We start from the raw sequence: 21,903 nt of genomic DNA on the forward strand, positions 1-21,903 counted from the left end.
TAGACCATCTCTCTATACTGGTAATTTTTTTTGGAAAGCGGGCACCCGGCGAACAAAGCCAAACTCATCTGAAACAATTTAACGACAAGGCAAAAACAATCATTTATATAACATATCATAGGAATACCTGGTTTAATTATTCATCCGAGGTCGTCGATGCCAAAAGAAGATTCAGTTCAGTTTATTTCTGACTATTACCAAAAAACAAAACTGCATATATACTAAACGTAGTAAGGGTCTAGCTCTAGAAAAATGTAGAAGCGACAATAATTGTTGGTAATTTACCGCAGACTTAAAATTGCAAAATATGCTCACATGTTCCATATAGGCTCCCGAAATGATTGCTCATCGGTTGGGTTTTAATTCGTAACTAAAACCTTGCTAAACAGTTTAGAATTAACTGTATTTAATGTTTTTACAGTACAGTAGGTACGCGAGATGAAGTTTTCATATTGTTGTTTTGACAGGATGCACCGACTTGTGCGCGACTCTCGATTGCACAACCTCCCCAGCTGTGGCTATGGGTATGGTCGGCTATACGATCGGTACAACGGTTGAGTACTTTTGCAATACTGATTCTGTCGGCATGGCAACTTGTGACAATGATGGATTAAATAACGACCCGCCTCAAATGTGTGGTAAGTTTGTTCTTTTTTTATGTATTGCAGTCTATTGTAGTGAGTGGTTAGTTCTTCGTTTTCACCATATTAGCATCTATAGCACTGAAGATGAGTGACCGCCGATGAGTGACCGCCGGAGGCCTCCCCCAAAAAATTTTGAAAAAATACTTTGAATTTGGTGCATTCTGAGCGCATGTTCAACAGAAATTTGGGTATGAATATTAACTGTAAAATGGTGCTGTCCGGTGGCATAGCAAAAGAATAAGATCATGTTTTCTCTGGCATTTTTCGGAAATAAAGCTGAGTCTCCATGTGTTCTTGTTGCTAATTCCTAAAGCCTCAACTGACTTCAAGGATACCGGTACTTGCTTGTGAATCGAATTGAATTTTTTCTTTGGAAATGGCAAAAATTACTGCATTTTCTGAGTAAATTGCGGGCCCCCTAATTTGCGGCCCTGTGCGATCGCACGGCTTGCACACCCCAAAGACCGGCACTGATAACAACCATATTAAGCAGGAACTGTCGGCTACTTTCAGTAAATTATTTTTTCAAAAATGTTTGCCAAATTCGGATAAACCAAGACTCTCTGGAAGAATTGCGCAAAAATCTTCACTTTTGTCTGTTATGCGGTTTTTTCGTATTTTGCATATTGTATGAGTTTGTAAATAGGCCAAATTAGAAACGTGAATATAGCCATGTTTTACTACAGATGCGTTTATTGGATGATGGATCAATGTATTAGTCTTATATGACATTTAGAATCTTAGGTAGTCTTAAGTAATTTAGTAGGTGATCTTTAAAAGAAACATTTAAGAGCATAGATATTAATGATAAATACTGTGCTCCACGAGAAATACCACACGTTGTTGTTGTATGAACATAACAAAAATGAAAATGATAGTTTAAATTCAACGTCAGGTTAATTACATATTATATATTACGCCGTTGTTACCTGTGAGACCGGATTTCAAAATGACGGCTTTGTTTTGCTATACTTAGTTACTTACCCATTGTTATAATGTTTATTTTTAAGTTTTTAAAACTTTTTGAGTAGTATACAGGGATGTTGCTTGTGAAATGTAGCCTCACCTATTCAAGAAATAACTGCATCTTAAAATTAACTTGTGCTTCAAATCAAAAATATATTTTTATTCTATGTTGAAGCGTTTTTATGTACTTTTAAGGTTGCGGCCCGCCCGATGTGTTGGATTTCTCTAGTCAAGTACCCCCACGTGACACCAATCGTGTTTATATGATAAATGAAGAAGTATCATACGTATGCAATGCCGGAGAAACAGTACCCAGTACCCCAACAAGGTGTCAGAACGATGGGACTTGGTCAATATCTATGGCGAATACTAATTTACCTGAGTGCAGTAAGTGTTTAACCTTACGTTTTTTAAGTTGGCTAAGTGCAATCGTTAGAGGAAGCTAACAACAGTTTAATGCATGCAGCAGAGAAAAAAGTGTTTTAAAAACTTTGCCTGATGCAATTGCCTTGCTTTAAGCTTGCCAAACACTTGTCGATAGCAAAAGTGATGAAAAATAATTTTTACCATAAAAATGTTTACTTCCGCTTTGTCTTGCTGTTTCAGAAAAAACAAATGAAATTTTGAATTTCTGATAATGTTATTCTGGCATTCCAAAATTTTATTCAATGATCCTTATTAAGGCGTTCAAATTAGATAAACTTGAATTTAAATTGGAGCCTACGTTGCATTTTTTTTTTAAATTAAGGCTTGTGAAAAACAGCACATTATTTACTGTCGTGGCTGGATAGTTTATTGAATGAAAAATCATTAAACTAAGCTAAGTAGACTACATTTTTTTACAGCTGTATTGTTAAAAAAGTAAACTGATGATGCGCCATAACAGATATGGGCAAACTACGGCCCGCGGCCAAATCCGGCCCGTTGGATTATTTAATTCCGCCCTCCTGATACTGACGGAAACAAAAGCGTTATTTCATTCATTACTATTTTCTCTTATGCACACACAATGATTCTATCGGATTGAAATTTTGTTATGTAGGGTCTATGGTTTATTGTTATGTCACAACTAAGCATTGTTGAATGTTGATTTGGTTTATTGTTTCGTCACAGTTAAACAATTGTTAAAGCATTGTTTAATGACATGATTGATCTGTCATGTCTGGCAGCAGGGCTAGCCTAGCAAGGTTGTTAAACTCAATCAATGAGTCATTTTATTTTTCGTCATTAACGAGTGCGGGACGAAAAAGATACTTACTACAAAAATCGATTATAGACCTACCAGCACGTTAATAAACTGGAAAAGGTGGCAAACCCTTGAAAGGTTTAAAACGTGCCTGAATGGAAAATCATGTAGTAGGCTATATCTCACAAACCGTTAACCTCCTAATATATAGAAAGCTTATTTTAGTATAGTTTTCGAAGCTTTGTGTGTGTCAAACTTGATCAAGATATCGTACAATTAGCCTAATGTCTCATACTACTGCTGAGAGTCACCATGAACAGAATTAGAAGCAAATTATACCCACAAATAAACAAATGCCAATATGGGTTTATGCCTGATAAAAAAAAAACAAGGAATGCTGTCTTCATTGTGAAAAACTTTGCTCAAAGATCAATCGAAATGCAAAAAGATCTGTGCTTGTGCTTCATCTACTATGAAAAAGCTTTTGATAAAGTCCAACACAATGAAATGTTAGGCATGCTCGACCGAATTGGAATTGACGACAAAGACCTAAGAATTATCCTAAATTTAAATTACAGACAATTAGCTGCTACCGGGATCAATAAAGATTGCAGTGACAACGCACCCATTCAAAAAGGAGTAAGACAAGGCTGTGCGCTATCATCTGCCCTTTTCTCATTATGCAGTGAAATATTTTAATACATATTGATAATAAAAGAGGTATTAGCATCGGAGGAAACAACATTAACCACATGCGATATGCTGACGACACCGTTTTGATAGCTGACTCAGAAGTAAAACTGTAGAACATATTGGATATTGTGTGTACGAAGAGCAAAATATTTGACATGGAACCATGGCTTGCATGGAACTAAATGAAAAAAACTAAAACAATGGTCATAACAACGAAAAAAGAAGCCGAAACTCCTAGTGTATTTGTAATTTATCAGTTATATAGTGAACCATTTCTTTGATAATATAAATTTCTTAGCCATGTGATAAGAAAGCCAAAGCTAGACCATCTCTCTATACTGGTAATTTTTTTTGGAAAGCGGGCACCCGGCGAACAAAGACAAACTCATCTGAAACAATTTAACGACAAGGCAAAAACAATCATTTATATAACATATCATAGGAATACCTGGTTTAATTATTCATCCGAGGTCGTCGATGCCAAAAGAAGATTCAGTTCAGTTTATTTCTGACTATTACCAAAAAACAAAACTGCATATATGCTAAACGTAGTAAGGGTCTAGAAAAATGTAGAAGCGACAATAATTGTTGGTAATTTACCGCAGACTTAAAATTGCAAAATATGCTCACATGTTCCATATAGGCTCCCGAAATGATTGCTCATCGGTTGGGTTTTAATTCGTAACTAAAACCTTGCTAAACAGTTTAGAATTAACTGAATTTAATGTTTTTACAGTACAGTAGGTACGCGAGATGAAGTTTTTATATTGTTGTTTTGACAGGATGCACCGACTTGTGCGCGACTCTCGATTGCACAACCTCCCCAGCTGTGGCTATGGGTATGGTCGGCTATACGATCGGTACAACGGTTGAGTACTTTTGCAATACTGATTCTGTCGGCATGGCAACTTGTGACAATGATGGATTAAATAACGACCCGCCTCAAATGTGTGGTAAGTTTGTTCTTTTTTTATGTATTGCAGTCTATTGTAGTGAGTGGTTAGTTCTTCGTTTTCACCATATTAACATCTATAGCACTGAAGATGAGTGACCGCCGACACACGACAATAGTAACGCAGACATGTATGCCATGCCGTGATAATAGTGACAATTATTTACTCCTTTTACTGTGACAATACATGCTCCCAGAAATGTTGCTATCAACACAAAAATTTTATGGAAACACTGCAACAACCTCAACGATCCAGTAAGCATTCAAGCATCATTACATCTTCAACTGATTCAGAATCGGGACAGCTCTAAATGTTTCCGACCGCACAGCAGAAGAGCAAGCATTCAACTAAATATTTCAACAGTTCTATACTCTCTTAAATTATTTGCGGCTTTGCGCAGCAGAAACAGTAATCCGTTGCAAGACTGTCGTTTACGAGACAGCCTGGTGTAATATACATGCACATAGTCAGAAACCATCCATACAATCATAATAAATACACACCCAACGTGGAAGGGGTGGAAAAATTGTCTGGTCCTCAACCAAAAAGCGTAACGTCGAATAGATTTAATGAACAATCTTGCTCCTCTGATGATAAGCATAATTACAAACCTACATTTTGTAACCTTATATAAGCCAAGATTTGTTTCTGTCGTGGAGTAAAAGTTGATTATCATAGTTCTTTTAAGCGTAACTTCATGCATTATTTCAACTCCCCAATAAACATTTTCTGTGTACGCTAATGATTAAGAAGATTCTTGAGAGGTGTATGGTATATAATACTCAACTGGTCAGTTAAAAGTTCGGTTCTCTAGCTTTGTGACTATTATTATTCTCACACGATGATAACAACCAGTGCCGGTCTTAGGGTATTTCGGGCCCTGTGCGGAATGTGTTTTGCATGCCCCAATGACAATGATCCAATTCAGTAGCGTAGCAAAGTATTTTGAAAGGGGAGGGGGGTTTGACGGCCGGTGGGCGAAAAGGCGACACCAAGTGGAGTGGGTCTGGGAGGCCTCCCCCAAAAAATTTTGAAAAAATACTTTGAATTTGGTGCATTCTGAGCGCATGTTCAACAGAAATTTGGGTATGAATATTAACTGTAAAATGGTGCTGTCCGGTGGCATAGCAAAAGGATAAGATCATGTTTTCTCTGGCATTTTTCGGAAATAAAGCTGAGTCTCCATGTGTTCTTGTTGCTAATTCCTAAAGCCTCAACTGACTTCAAGGATACCGGTACTTGCTTGTGAATCGAATTGAATTTTTTCCATTGGAAATGGCAAAAATTACTGCATTTTCTGAGTAAATTGCGGGCCCCCTAATTTGCGGCCCTGTGCGATCGCACGGCTTGCACACCCCAAAGACCGGCACTGATAAACAACCATATTAAGCAGGAACTGTCGGCTACTTTTAGTAAATTATTTTTTCAAAAATGTTTGCCAAATTCAGATAAACCAAGACTCTCTGGAAGAATTGCGCAAAAATTTTCACTTTTGTCTGTTATGCGGTTTTTTCGTATTTTGCATATTGTATGAGTTTGTAAATAGGCCAAATTAGAAACGTGAATATAGCCATGTTTTACTACAGATGCGTTTATTGGATGATGGATCAATGTATTAGTCTTATATGACATTTAGAATCTTAGGTAGTCTTAAGTAATTTAGTAGGTGATCTTTAAAAGAAACATTTAAGAGCATAGATATTAATGATAAATACTGTGCTCCACGAGAAATACCACACGTTGTTGTTGTATGAACATAACAAAAATGAAAATGATAGTTTAAATTCAACGTCAGGTTAATTACATATTATATATTACGCCGTTGTTACCTGTGAGACCGGATTTCAAAATGACGGCTTTGTTTTGCTATACTTACCCATTGTTATAATGTTTATTTTTAAGTTTTTAAAACTTTTTGAGTAGTATACAGGGATGTTGCTTGTGAAATGTAGCCTCACCTCTTCAAGAAATAACTGCATCTTAAAATTAACTTGTGCTTCAAATCAAAAATATATTTTTATTCTATGTTGAAGCGTTTTTATGTACTTTTAAGGTTGCGGCCCGCCCGATGTGTTGGATTTCTCTAGTCAAGTACCCCCACGTGACACCAATCGTGTTTATATGATAAATGAAGAAGTATCATACGTATGCAATGCCGGAGAAACAGTACCCAGTACCCCAACAAGGTGTCAGAACGATGGGACTTGGTCAATATCTATGGCGAATACTAATTTACCTGAGTGCAGTAAGTGTTTAATCTTACGTTTTTTAAGTTGGCTAAGTGCAATCGTTAGAGGAAGCTAACAACAGTTTAATGCATGCAGCAGAGAAAAAAGTGTTTTAAAAACTTTGCCTGATGCAATTGCCTTGCTTTAAGCTTGCCAAACACTTGTCGATAGCAAAAGTGATGAAAAATAATTTTTACCATAAAAATGTTTACTTCCGCTTTGTCTTGCTGTTTCAGAAAAAACAAATGAAATTTTGAGTTTCTGATAATGTTATTCTGGCATTCCAAAATTTTATTCAATGATCCTTATTAAGGCGTTCAAATTAGATAAACTTGAATTTAAATTGGAGCCTACGTTGCATTTTTTTTTAAATTAAGGCTTGTGAAAAACAGCACATTATTTACTGTCGTGGCTGGATAGTTTATTGAATGAAAAATCATTAAACTAAGCTAAGTAGACTACATTTTCTTACAGCTGTATTGTTAAAAAAGTAAACTGATGATGCGCCATAACAGATATGGGCAAACTACGGCCCGCGGCCAAATCCGGCCCGTTGGATTATTTAATTCCGCCCTCCTGATACTGACGGAAACAAAAGCGTTATTTCATTCATTACTATTTTCTCTTATGCACACACAATGATTCTATCGGATTGAAATTTTGTTATGTAGGGTCTATGGTTTATTGTTATGTCACAACTAAGCATTGTTGAATGTTGATTTGGTTTATTGTTTCGTCACAGTTAAACAATTGTTAAAGCATTGTTTAATGACATGATTGATCTGTCATGTCTGGCAGCAGGGCTAACCTAGCAAGGTTGTTAAACTCAATCAATGAGTCATTTTATTTTTCGTCATTAACGAGTGCGGGACGAAAAAGATACTTACTACAAAAATCGATTATAGACCTACCAGCACGTTAATAAACTGGAAAAGGTGGCAAACCCTTGAAAGGTTTAAAACGTGCCTGAATGGAAAATCATGTAGTAGGCTATATCTCACAAACCGTTAACCTCCTAATATATAGAAAGCTTATTTTAGTATAGTTTTCGAAGCTTTGTGTGTGTCAAACTTGATCAAGATATCGTACAATTAGCCTAATGTCTCATACTACTGCTGAGAGTCACCATGAACAGAATTAGAAGCAAATTATACCCACAAATAAACAAATGCCAATATGGGTTTATGCCTGATAAAAAAAAAAACAAGGAATGCTGTCTTCATTGTGAAAAACTTTGCTCAAAGATCAATCGAAATGCAAAAAGATCTGTGCTTGTGCTTCATCGACTATGAAAAAGCTTTTGATAAAGTCCAACCAGGGCCTGATTAAGGCTCATGGGGGCCCGAGGCACAGCTAAGTTTAGGGGCCCCTGTTGGCAATCGCTTTCAAAGCAATGCCAGGTACGTAGTCTCTGTGAATGATGAAATATGGGCTAAAAAATAGTTCAAGCAAAACTATAACTTCATACATATTAATTTAGCCAATTTACCTACAACTTTCTAACAGTATGAACACTTTTATACTTATTACAAAAATTATTGGATGAAAAATCTCTCTAACAGATTGGCAATTGAGCTCATTTTAATTTCATACAGGAAACACTAGCAAAATATAGGCTACATTTGAATTTGAACTAGCAGAGTTTATTAATAGTTCCTTGAAACCAGTGGTGTGTTAAACCTTTTGTGGGCCCCGGGGCCAGAATAATTTTGGGCCCTCTATCGTCAAGCAGACCTATAATATTGTGTATATTTTCACTGCATCGACATGGAAATGTGGTTCATTTCAATAGACTTTTTCACCAGTTTAGAAAACAACACAAGTGTAAGTAACCGCAAACACAGGTCTATCATTTCTAAGCTACACCTTTGCTAGGAATGAAAGCCAAAAGTGTTAACAATTTCTAATAAAAAAAAAATACTGGGGAGCTAGTACACAAGTCCCCCCACCCTTGGCAACTCATGATAAAGAGGAATTGACCAAAACATGTGGATGGAAGTGTGTGAACAGTAAAGCAAAGGTAAAGTAATTTCACCCTATATGTTTGGTTGAGTCCTGTCTTTGTCATGAGTTGCCAAGGGGGGTGGGGGGGGGACTTATATACCAGCTCCAATACTGGCAATGGAACATTATCGGTCACGACGCGGTCATACCATCGTACCACACAAAATTTTGACTGTTTTAACTTTGCCCTGCTTTGCCGCCCGGTACCGCGCAGATAAAATCTGGGGATAAAACCAAATCTGTAGAAATTATTAATTTCCATTCAGATTTGGTCATCTGATAACATTATTGTTTTTCACTATTTTTATGTTTTATCTGGCAACATTACTTGTTCTGTCAACCAAGGTGAAAACATTGTGATTGTACGGTAACTTGTAAACAAAAGCAGTGTAAAGCGTTTTGAGGATCAGGTGTTCAATTATTTTTATTCAACATTATTTCATTCCAAGGCAAAGCTTTCATAATTTTATGTAGGTATTCAAGTTAATTAAAGTTTTTAGGGTATGGTAGCCTAAGTTAGTGGCAAGAATAAACAGGTCCCTTGTGTTAAAAATGATTTTTGTTTTGTACCGTACAACATGTGATATGCCAGGCTTATAAGGTATTTGAAAATAATTGAGCAATTTCATGTGCATATATTCAGAAAAAGTAAATACAGAAGAACGTTTCTGCTAAAAGTACAGGACAGGTTTTTCCTGCTCGCAACATCACTAGTCAAGGATATTTATAATTATGGTATTGTAAATGTTAAAATTGAAATGATAATTAAACTATCTGAAATGCTATTTTGCTTACAGCTTACAATTTTTTAAAACAAAGCACTTTTATTGATGAAAAGAATCTGAATATGTGAATTCAAAAGGGCCCTCCAGTTGTTTTTTTTTTTTTTTATTTCACTATTTGTGCTTTCCAATTTCTTTCAATGTCTTCTAAATGATACTTAAAAAAAAACAGCCAGATTTTTCAAACATATTGGTAAACACATAAAAAATACTCTATAAATTTTTCCATTGATTTTGAAATGGGCCCAACTACAGCAATTGCACTTCAACTTCTCTATAGTTTCTCCACAGAATCCTCAATGAGTGAACTTTTTAGGTATGATGCTTCTTACCAGTATGTTTAAGCATGTAATCATTATCGAAGTTTCACCACAAAAGTAAATGACCAAAATAATTAAAACAGTTGTGCCAAAAACACTTTGTGGCAATTGGGCCCTTTTTGAATTCATATATTCAATTGCATCCAATACATTTCTGCAGAACATGTTACTAACTTTATCGCATTTTGTTTTTAGATAGCAATGGTGTTTTTAGAGATGTTTCAGTGTAGTTAGGGCCCAAATTTGTAAAATAGGCCCAAATTTGAGATGTTTTAGTATAATAAGGGCCTACATCATCTTCTTAATGGACAAGTACATGCAGTGAACTTTAGCAACTCAAAAAACACTTTTCTGAAATGCAAAAATCTATTATTTGTGGGCCCCTTGAGATGGTGGGCCTGGGATCCGGGCCCCCCTTGACACGGCACTGCTTGAAACCTATAAAAGTATTGACGCCTACGGTATTAATGTAAAAAAAATTGGGGGCCCCCAAAACCAGGGGGCCTGAGGCCTGTGCCTCGTGTGCCTCATGGTTAATCGGGCCCTGAGTCCAACACAATGAAATGTTAGGCATGCTCGACCGAATTGGAATTGACGACAAAGACCTAAGAATTATCCTAAATTTAAATTACAGACAATTAGCTGCTACCAGGATCAATAAAGACTGCAGTGACAACGCACCCATTCAAAAAGGAGTAAGACAAGTCTGTGCGCTATCATCTGCCCTTTTCTCATTATGCAGTGAAATATTTTAATACATATTGATAATAAAAGAGGTATTAGCATCGGAGGAAACAACATTAACCACATGCGATATGCTGACGACACCGTTTTGATAGCTGACTCAGAAGTAAAACTGTAGAACATATTGGATATTGTGTGTACGAAGAGCAAAATATTTGACATGGAACCATGGCTTGCATGGAACTAAATGAAAAAAAACTAAAACAATGGTCATAACAACGAAAAAAGAAGCCGAAACTCCTAGTGTATTTGTAATTTATCAGTTATATAGTGAACCATTTCTTTGATAATATAAATTTCTTAGCCATGTGATAAGAAAGCCAAGCTAGACCATCTCTCTATACTGGTAATTTTTTTTGGAAAGCGGGCACCCGGCGAACAAAGACAAACTCATCTGAAACAATTTAACGACAAGGCAAAAACAATCATTTATATAACATATCATAGGAATACCTGGTTTAATTATTCATCCGAGGTCGTCGATGCCAAAAGAAGATTCAGTTCAGTTTATTTCTGACTATTACCAAAAAACAAAACTGCATATATACTAAACGTAGTAAGGGTCTAGCTCTAGAAAAATGTAGAAGCGACAATAATTGTTGGTAATTTACCGCAGACTTAAAATTGCAAAATATGCTCACATGTTCCATATAGGCTCCCGAAATGATTGCTCATCGGTTGGGTTTTAATTCGTAACTAAAACCTTGCTAAACAGTTTAGAATTAACTGTATTTAATGTTTTTACAGTACAGTACTACAGTAGGTACGCGAGATGAAGTTTTCATATTGTTGTTTTGACAGGATGCACCGACTTGTGCGCGACTCTCGATTGCACAACCTCCCCAGCTGTGGCTATGGGTATGGTCGGCTATACGATCGGTACAACAGTTGAGTACTTTTGCAATACTGATTCTGTCGGCATGGCAACTTGTGACAATGATGGATTAAATAACGACCCGCCTCAAATGTGTGGTAAGTTTGTTCTTTTTTTATGTATTGCAGTCTATTGTAGTGAGTGGTTAGTTCTTCGTTTTCACCATATTAGCATCTATAGCACTGAAGATGAGTGACCGCCGATGAGTGACCGCCGGAGGCCTCTCCCAAAAAATTTTGAAAAAATACTTTGAATTTGGTGCATTCTGAGCGCATGTTCAACAGAAATTTGGGTATGAATATTAACTGTAAAATGGTGCTGTCCGGTGGCATAGCAAAAGGATAAGATCATGTTTTCTCTGGCATTTTTCGGAAATAAAGCTGAGTCTCCATGTGTTCTTGTTGCTAATTCCTAAAGCCTCAACTGACTTCAAGGATACCGGTACTTGCTTGTGAATCGAATTGAATTTTTTCTTTGGAAATGGCAAAAATTACTGCATTTTCTGAGTAAATTGCGGGCCCCCTAATTTGCGGCCCTGTGCGATCGCACGGCTTGCACACCCCAAAGACCGGCACTGATAACAACCATATTAAGCAGGAACTGTCGGCTACTTTCAGTAAATTATTTTTTCAAAAATGTTTGCCAAATTCGGATAAACCAAGACTCTCTGGAAGAATTGCGCAAAAATCTTCACTTTTGTCTGTTATGCGGTTTTTTCGTATTTTGCATATTGTATGAGTTTGTAAATAGGCCAAATTAGAAACGTGAATATAGCCATGTTTTACTACAGATGCGTTTATTGGATGATGGATCAATGTATTAGTCTTATATGACATTTAGAATCTTAGGTAGTCTTAAGTAATTTAGTAGGTGATCTTTAAAAGAAACATTTAAGAGCATAGATATTAATGATAAATACTGTGCTCCACGAGAAATACCACACGTTGTTGTTGTATGAACATAACAAAAATGAAAATGATAGTTTAAATTCAACGTCAGGTTAATTACATATTATATATTACGCCGTTGTTACCTGTGAGACCGGATTTCAAAATGACGGCTTTGTTTTGCTATACTTACCCATTGTTATAATGTTTATTTTTAAGTTTTAAAAACTTTTTGAGTAGTATACAGGGATGTTGCTTGTGAAATGTAGCCTCACCTCTTCAAGAAATAACTGCATCTTAAAATTAACTTGTGCTTCAAATCAAAAATATATTTTTATTCTATGTTGAAGCGTTTTTATGTACTTTTAAGGTTGCGGCCCGCCCGATGTGTTGGATTTCTCTAGTCAAGTACCCCCACGTGACACCAATCGTGTTTATATGATAAATGAAGAAGTATCATACGTATGCAATGCCGGAGAAACAGTACCCAGTACCCCAACAAGGTGTCAGAACGATGGGACTTGGTCAATATCTATGGCGAATACTAATTTACCTGAGTGCAGTAAGTGTTTAATCTTACGTTTTTTAAGTTGGCTAAGTGCAATCGTTAGAGGAAGCTAACAACAGTTTAATGCATGCAGCAGAGAAAAAAGTGTTTTAAAAACTTTGCCTGATGCAATTGCCTTGCTTTAAGCTTGCCAAACACTTGTCGATAGCAAAAGTGATGAAAAATAATTTTTACCATAAAAATGTTTACTTCCGCTTTGTCTTGCTGTTTCAGAAAAAACAAATGAAATTTTGAATTTCTGATAATGTTATTCTGGCATTCCAAAATTTTATTCAATGATCCTTATTAAGGCGTTCAAATTAGATAAACTTGAATTTAAATTGGAGCCTACGTTGCATTTTTTTTTTAAATTAAGGCTTGTGAAAAACAGCACATTATTTACTGTCGTGGCTGGATAGTTTATTGAATGAAAAATCATTAAACTAAGCTAAGTAGACTACATTTTCTTACAGCTGTATTGTTAAAAAAGTAAACTGATGATGCGCCATAACAGATATGGGCAAACTACGGCCCGCGGCCAAATCCGGCCCGTTGGATTATTTAATTCCGCCCTCCTGATACTGACGGAAACAAAAGCGTTATTTCATTCATTACTATTTTCTCTTATGCACACACAATGATTCTATCGGATTGAAATTTTGTTATGTAGGGTCTATGGTTTATTGTTATGTCACAACTAAGCATTGTTGAATGTTGATTTGGTTTATTGTTTCATCACAGTTAAACAATTGTTAAAGCATTGTTTAATGACATGATTGATCTGTCATGGCTGGCAGCAGGGCTAACCTAGCAAGGTTGTTAAACTCAATCAATGAGTCATTTTATTTTTCGTCATTAACGAGTGCGGGACGAAAAAGATACTTACTACAAAAATCGATTATAGACCTACCAGCACGTTAATAAACTGGAAAAGGTGGCAAACCCTTGAAAGGTTTAAAACGTGCCTGAATGGAAAATCATGTAGTAGGCTATATCTCACAAACCGTTAACCTCCTTATATATAGAAAGCTTATTTTAGTATAGTTTTCGAAGCTTTGTGTGTGTCAAACTTGATCAAGATATCGTACAATTAGCCTAATGTCTCATACTACTGCTGAGAGTCACCATGAACAGAATTAGAAGCAAATTATACCCACAAATAAACAAATGCCAATATGGGTTTATGCCTGATAAAAAAAAAAACAAGGAATGCTGTCTTCATTGTGAAAAACTTTGCTCAAAGATCAATCGAAATGCAAAAAGATCTGTGCTTGTGCTTCATCTACTATGAAAAAGCTTTTGATAAAGTCCAACACAATGAAATGTTAGGCATGCTCGAACGAATTGGAATTGACGACAAAGACCTAAGAATTATCCTAAATTTAAATTACAGACAATTAGCTGCTACCAGGATCAATAAAGATTGCAGTGACAACGCACCCATTCAAAAAGGAGTAAGACAAGGCTGTGCGCTATCATCTGCCCTTTTCTCATTATGCAGTGAAATATTTTAATACATATTGATAATAAAAGAGGTATTAGCATCGGAGGAAACAACATTAACCACATGCGATATGCTGACGACACCGTTTTGATAGCTGACTCAGAAGTAAAACTGTAGAACATATTGGATATTGTGTGTACGAAGAGCAAAATATTTGACATGGAACCATGGCTTGCATGGAACTAAATGAAAAAAACTAAAACAATGGTCATAACAACGAAAAAAGAAGCCGAAACTCCTAGTGTATTTGTAATTTATCAGTTATATAGTGAACCATTTCTTTGATAATATAAATTTCTTAGCCATGTGATAAGAAAGCCAAAGCTAGACCATCTCTCTATACTGGTAATTTTTTTTGGAAAGCGGGCACCCGGCGAACAAAGACAAACTCATCTGAAACAATTTAACGACAAGGCAAAAACAATCATTTATATAACATATCATAGGAATACCTGGTTTAATTATTCATCCGAGGTCGTCGATGCCAAAAGAAGATTCAGTTCAGTTTATTTCTGACTATTACCAAAAAACAAAACTGCATATATGCTAAACGTAGTAAGGGTCTAGAAAAATGTAGAAGCGACAATAATTGTTGGTAATTTACCGCAGACTTAAAATTGCAAAATATGCTCACATGTTCCATATAGGCTCCCGAAATGATTGCTCATCGGTTGGGTTTTAATTCGTAACTAAAACCTTGCTAAACAGTTTAGAATTAACTGTATTTAATGTTTTTACAGTACAGTAGGTACGAGAGATGAAGTTTTTATATTGTTGTTTTGACAGGATGCACCGACTTGTGCGCGACTCTCGATTGCACAACCTCCCCAGCTGTGGCTATGGGTATGGTCGGCTATACGATCGGTACAACGGTTGAGTACTTTTGCAATACTGATTCTGTCGGCATGGCAACTTGTGACAATGATGGATTAAATAACGACCCGCCTCAAATGTGTGGTAAGTTTGTTCTTTTTTTATGTATTGCAGTCTATTGTAGTGAGTGGTTAGTTCTTCGTTTTCACCATATTAACATCTATAGCACTGAAGATGAGTGACCGCCGACACACGACAATAGTAACGCAGACATGTATGCCATGCCGTGATAATAGTGACAATTATTTACTCCTTTTACTGTGACAATACATGCTCCCAGAAATGTTGCTATCAACACAAAAATTTTATGGAAACAGTGCAACAACCTCAACGATCCAGTAAGCATTCAAGCATCATTACATCTTCAACTGATTCAGAATCGGGACAGCTCTAAATGTTTCCGACCGCACAGCAGAAGAGCAAGCATTCAACTAAATATTTCAACAGTTCTATACTCTCTTAAATTATTTGCGGCTTTGCGCAGCAGAAACAGTAATCCGTTGCAAGACTGTCGTTTACGAGACAGCCTGGTGTAATATACATGCACATAGTCAGAAACCATCCATACAATCATAATAAATACACACCCAACGTGGAAGGGGTGGAAAAATTGTCTGGTCCTCAACCAAAAAGCGTAACGTCGAATAGATTTAATGAACAATCTTGCTCCTCTGATGATAAGCATAATTACAAACCTACATTTTGTAACCTTATATAAGCCAAGATTTGTTTCTGTCGTGGAGTAAAAGTTGATTATCATAGTTCTTTTAAGCGTAACTTCATGCATTATTTCAACTCCCCAATAAACATTTTCTGTGTACGCTAATGATTAAGAAGATTCTTGAGAGGTGTATGGTATATAATACTCAACTGGTCAGTTAAAAGTTCGGTTCTCTAGCTTTGTGACTATTATTATTCTCACACGATGATAACAACCAGTGCCGGTCTTAGGGTATTTCGGGCCCTGTGCGGAATGTGCTTTGCGTGCCCCAATGACAATGATCCAATTCAGTAGCGTAGCAAAGTATTTTGAAAGGGGAGGGGGGTTTGACGGCCGGTGGGCGAAAAGGCGACACCAAGTGGAGTGGGTCTGGGAGGCCTCCCCCAAAAAATTTTGAAAAAATACTTTGAATTTGGTGCATTCTGAGCGCATGTTCAACAGAAATTTGGGTATGAATATTAACTGTAAAATGGTGCTGTCCGGTGGCATAGCAAAAGGATAAGATCATGTTTTCTCTGGCATTTTTCGGAAATAAAGCTGAGTCTCCATGTGTTCTTGTTGCTAATTCCTAAAGCCTCAACTGACTTCAAGGATACCGGTACTTGCTTGTGAATCGAATTGAATTTTTTCCATTGGAAATGGCAAAAATTACTGCATTTTCTGAGTAAATTGCGGGCCCCCTAATTTGCGGCCCTGTGCGATCGCACGGCTTGCACACCCCAAAGACCGGCACTGATAACAACCATATTAAGCAGGAACTGTCGGCTACTTTTAGTAATTTATTTTTTCAAAAATGTTTGCCAAATTCAGATAAACCAAGACTCTCTGGAAGAATTGCGCAAAAATTTTCACTTTTGTCTGTTATGCGGTTTTTTCGTATTTTGCATATTGTATGAGTTTGTAAATAGGCCAAATTAGAAACGTGAATACAGCCATGTTTTACTACAGATGCGTTTATTGGATGATGGATCAATGTATTAGTCTTATATGACATTTAGAATCTTAGGTAGTCTTAAGTAATTTAGTAGGTGATCTTTAAAAGAAACATTTAAGAGCATAGATATTAATGATAAATACTGTGCTCCACGAGAAATACCACACGTTGTTGTTGTATGAACATAACAAAAATGAAAATGATAGTTTAAATTCAACGTCAGGTTAATTACATATTATATATTACGCCGTTGTTACCTGTGAGACCGGATTTCAAAATGACGGCTTTGTTTTGCTATACTTACCCATTGTTATAATGTTTATTTTTAAGTTTTTAAAACTTTTTGAGTAGTATACAGGGATGTTGCTTGTGAAATGTAGCCTCACCTCTTCAAGAAATAACTGCATCTTAAAATTAACTTGTGCTTCAAATCAAAAATATATTTTTATTCTATGTTGAAGCGTTTTTATGTACTTTTAAGGTTGCGGCCCGCCCGATGTGTTGGATTTCTCTAGTCAAGTACCCCCACGTGACACCAATCGTGTTTATATGATAAATGAAGAAGTATCATACGTATGCAATGCCGGAGAAACAGTACCCAGTACCCCAACAAGGTGTCAGAACGATGGGACTTGGTCAATATCTATGGCGAATACTAATTTACCTGAGTGCAGTAAGTGTTTAATCTTACGTTTTTTAAGTTGGCTAAGTGCAATCGTTAGAGGAAGCTAACAACAGTTTAATGCATGCAGCAGAGAAAAAAGTGTTTTAAAAACTTTGCCTGATGCAATTGCCTTGCTTTAAGCTTGCCAAACACTTGTCGATAGCAAAAGTGATGAAAAATAATTTTTACCATAAAAATGTTTACTTCCGCTTTGTCTTGCTGTTTCAGAAAAAACAAATGAAATTTTGAGTTTCTGATAATGTTATTCTGGCATTCCAAAATTTTATTCAATGATCCTTATTAAGGCGTTCAAATTAGATAAACTTGAATTTAAATTGGAGCCTACGTTGCATTTTTTTTAAAATTAAGGCTTGTGAAAAACAGCACATTATTTACTGTCGTGGCTGGATAGTTTATTGAATGAAAAATCATTAAACTAAGCTAAGTAGACTACATTTTCTTACAGCTGTATTGTTAAAAAAGTAAACTGATGATGCGCCATAACAGATATGGGCAAACTACGGCCCGCGGCCAAATCCGGCCCGTTGGATTATTTAATCCCGCCCTCCTGATACTGACGGAAACAAAAGCGTTATTTCATTCATTACTATTTTCTCTTATGCACACACAATGATTCTATCGGATTGAAATTTTGTTATGTAGGGTCTATGGTTTATTGTTATGTCACAGTTAAACAATTGTTAAAGCATTGTTTAATCACATGATTGATCTGTCATGTCTGGCAGCAGGGCTAACCTAGCAAGGTTGTTAAACTCAATCAATGAGTCATTTTATTTTTCGTCATTAACGAGTGCGGGACGAAAAAGATACTTACTACAAAAATCGATTATAGACCTACCAGCACGTTAATAAACTGGAAAAGGTGGCAAACCCTTGAAAGGTTTAAAACGTGCCTGAATGGAAAATCATGTAGTAGGCTATATCTCACAAACCGTTAACCTCCTAATATATAGAAAGCTTATTTTAGTATAGTTTTCGAAGCTTTGTGTGTGTCAAACTTGATCAAGATATCGTACAATTAGCCTAATGTCTCATACTACTGCTGAGAGTCACCATGAACAGAATTAGAAGCAAATTATACCCACAAATAAACAAATGCCAATATGGGTTTATGCCTGATAAAAAAAAAAACAAGGAATGCTGTCTTCATTGTGAAAAACTTTGCTCAAAGATCAATCGAAATGCAAAAAGATCTGTGCTTGTGCTTCATCGACTATGAAAAAGCTTTTGATAAAGTCCAACCAGGGCCTGATTAAGGCTCATGGGGGCCCGAGGCACAGCTAAGTTTAGGGGCCCCTGTTGGCAATCGCTTTCAAAGCAATGCCATGTACGTAGTCTCTGCGAATGATGAAATATTGGCTAAAAAATAGTTCAAGCAAAACTATAACTTCATACATATTAATTTAGCCAATTTACCTACAACTTTCTAACAGTATGAACACTTTTATACTTACTACAAAAATTATTGGATGAAAAATCTCTCTAACAGATTGGCAATTGAGCTCATTTTAATTTCATACAGGAAACACTAGCAAAATATAGGCTACATTTGAATTTGAACTAGCAGAGTTTATTAATAGTTCCTTGAAACCAGTGGTGTGTTAAACCTTTTGTGGGCCCCGGGGCCAGAATAATTTTGGGCCCTCTATCGTCAAGCAGACCTATAATATTGTGTATATTTTCACTGCATCGACATGGAAATGTGGTTCATTTCAATAGACTTTTTCACCAGTTTAGAAAACAACACAAGTGTAAGTAACCGCAAACACAGGTCTATCATTTCTAAGCTACACCTTTGCTAGGAATGAAAGCCAAAAGTGTTAACAATTTCTAATAAAAAAAAAATACTGGGGAGCTAGTACACAAGTCCCCCCACCCTTGGCAACTCATGATAAAGAGGAATTGACCAAAACATGTGGATGGAAGTGTGTGAACAGTAAAGCAAAGGTAAAGTAATTTCACCCTATATGTTTGGTTGAGTCCTGTCTTTGTCATGAGTTGCCAAGGGGGGTGGGGGGGGACTTATATACCAGCTCCAATACTGGCAATGGAACATTATCGGTCACGACGCGGTCATACCATCGTACCACACAAAATTTTGACTGTTTTAACTTTGCCCTGCTTTGCCGCCCGGTACCGCGCAGATAAAATCTGGGGATAAAACCAAATCTGTAGAAATTATTAATTTCCATTCAGATTTGGTCATCTGATAACATTATTGTTTTTCACTATTTTTATGTTTTATCTGGCAACATTACTTGTTCTGTCAACCAAGGTGAAAACATTGTGATTGTACGGTAACTTGTAAACAAAAGCAGTGTAAAGCGTTTTGAGGATCAGGTGTTCAATTATTTTTATTCAACATTATTTCATTCCAAGGCAAAGCTTTCATAATTTTATGTAGGTATTCAAGTTAATTAAAGTTTTTAGGGTATGGTAGCCTAAGTTAGTGGCAAGAATAAACAGGTCCCTTGTGTTAAAAATGATTTTTGTTTTGTACCGTACAACATGTGATATGCCAGGCTTATAAGGTATTTGAAAATAATTGAGCAATTTCATGTGCATATATTCAGAAAAAGTAAATACAGAAGAACGTTTCTGCTAAAAGTACAGGACAGGTTTTTCCTGCTCGCAACATCACTAGTCAAGGATATTTATAATTATAGACAGACAATCGATAACAACTTAATAACATTGAATTGCATAATTCAAAATTAATACAGAAATGAAATAGATACATAATTTCGAACGTTTTCGGCAAAACTTTCTGCCCTCTTCAGGAAAATATCTTAATTCATCTAAACAAAACAGTTATTCGTGAAATGTTAATAATAAATGACTGAAATTCAATAAAACTGCACTGACCTGCGTACAAGCAACAACTGACGAACAAACACAAAAGGTGGTAGCAATCTGTCATAATTATGCGGGAGTGTGGTCATGAGACGAGATAGTGAGCGGACAACATAACATAAAATAAACGTAAGCTAATACAAATTCAACAAAAAAGATGCCCCTCCAGCGAATAATTGTTTGTTGAGCCTGGGGTTGTGCTGCTTTATTTGGAGTGCCTCATGAATTTTAGTTTCAAACTCCGATTGACAGTTGCGAATTATTTTGAATGAATCTAATGTAAATTTGATGTTGGAACAAATACTGCAGTCATAAATGTGGTCTTTGATTGCACTGTGCTTATTGATGTCTGTTAAATTTAGGTGTTCCGTTGCTCTTGTTACCAAGTGTCTTGTGGACATACCTATGTATGTCATGTTCGTGTCGCACGAACAAGTGAATTTGTAGACAATGTTGGAACGAAGAGACTGCGGAACGGGAGATTTCAGCGAAAAATATCTACTGATGGGGTCTCCATTAGGCCCTACCATTGCTAATTTTTTCCTCGCACATATTGAAACAAAAGTTCTTGAAGAGTCTAAAGATTTCCATCCGAAACTTTATCTTAGGTATGTAGATGATATTTTTGCTGTTTTTGATGATGAAGATTCGTGCTCAACTTTTCTAAATGTGCTAAATTCCCAACATAAAAACATAAAATTCACAGTGGAAAAAGCTAGAGAAACTATACCATTCTTGGATGTTGAACTAAAGATTAACGAAAGTACTTTTGACACATGGGTTTGGCGAAAACCTAGTAACACTGGATTATTATTAAATTTCAACGCAGTGTGTCCTATGAAATGGAAATTTGGGTTGGTGTTAGGTTTGCTTAATCGTGCTCGTTCTATCTGCTCAGACAAATACCACTACATGAATGAAATCGCCAAAATTAAATCCATGTTATGTGCGAATGGATATCCCGGGCAGTTTTTTGATAAGGTTCTACAACGTTTCAATTCAGTATCTTCACCGAATACTGACGTCATAAATTTCCAAAACTCTATATCCATACCTTTCCTAGGAAAGGAATCTCTCGTATATGCTAAAAAACTATCTAAACTCTTTAAGTGTAAATTTGATATCGACATTGTTCCTCTGTACAAAACCTTTAAAATCAGTAGATATTTTTCGCTGAAATCTCCCGTTCCGCAGTCTCTTCGTTCCAACATTGTCTACAAATTCACTTGTTCGTGCGACACGAACATGACATACATAGGTATGTCCACAAGACACTTGGTAACAAGAGCAACGGAACACCTAAATTTAACAGACATCAATAAGCACAGTGCAATCAAAGACCACATTTATGACTGCAGTATTTGTTCCAACATCAAATTTACATTAGATTCATTCAAAATAATTCGCAACTGTCAATCGGAGTTTGAAACTAAAATTCATGAGGCACTCCAAATAAAGCAGCACAACCCCAGGCTCAACAAACAATTATTCGCTGGAGGGGCATC

General features: G+C 36.3%; 1 protein-coding gene across 1 annotated transcript in view; it reads left to right on the plus strand.

Moving 5' to 3' along the window:
• Positions 1 to 21,903, plus strand: part of LOC145780679 (uncharacterized) — a 104,452-nt gene that overhangs the window by 33,478 nt on the left and 49,071 nt on the right. Inside the window, exons 12-19 of the mRNA XM_082592299.1 lie at positions 468 to 638; positions 1,806 to 1,997; positions 4,272 to 4,442; positions 6,496 to 6,687; positions 11,322 to 11,492; positions 12,652 to 12,843; positions 15,119 to 15,289; positions 17,342 to 17,533. Of these exons, the coding sequence (XP_082448425.1) occupies positions 468 to 638; positions 1,806 to 1,997; positions 4,272 to 4,442; positions 6,496 to 6,687; positions 11,322 to 11,492; positions 12,652 to 12,843; positions 15,119 to 15,289; positions 17,342 to 17,533 (1,452 nt within the window). The remainder of the gene's footprint in view (positions 1 to 467; positions 639 to 1,805; positions 1,998 to 4,271; positions 4,443 to 6,495; positions 6,688 to 11,321; positions 11,493 to 12,651; positions 12,844 to 15,118; positions 15,290 to 17,341; positions 17,534 to 21,903) is intronic.

Source organism: Aplidium turbinatum, chromosome 12 (assembly GCF_918807975.1).
Source record: "Aplidium turbinatum chromosome 12, kaAplTurb1.1, whole genome shotgun sequence".
NCBI classification, from domain to species: domain Eukaryota; kingdom Metazoa; phylum Chordata; class Ascidiacea; order Aplousobranchia; family Polyclinidae; genus Aplidium; species Aplidium turbinatum.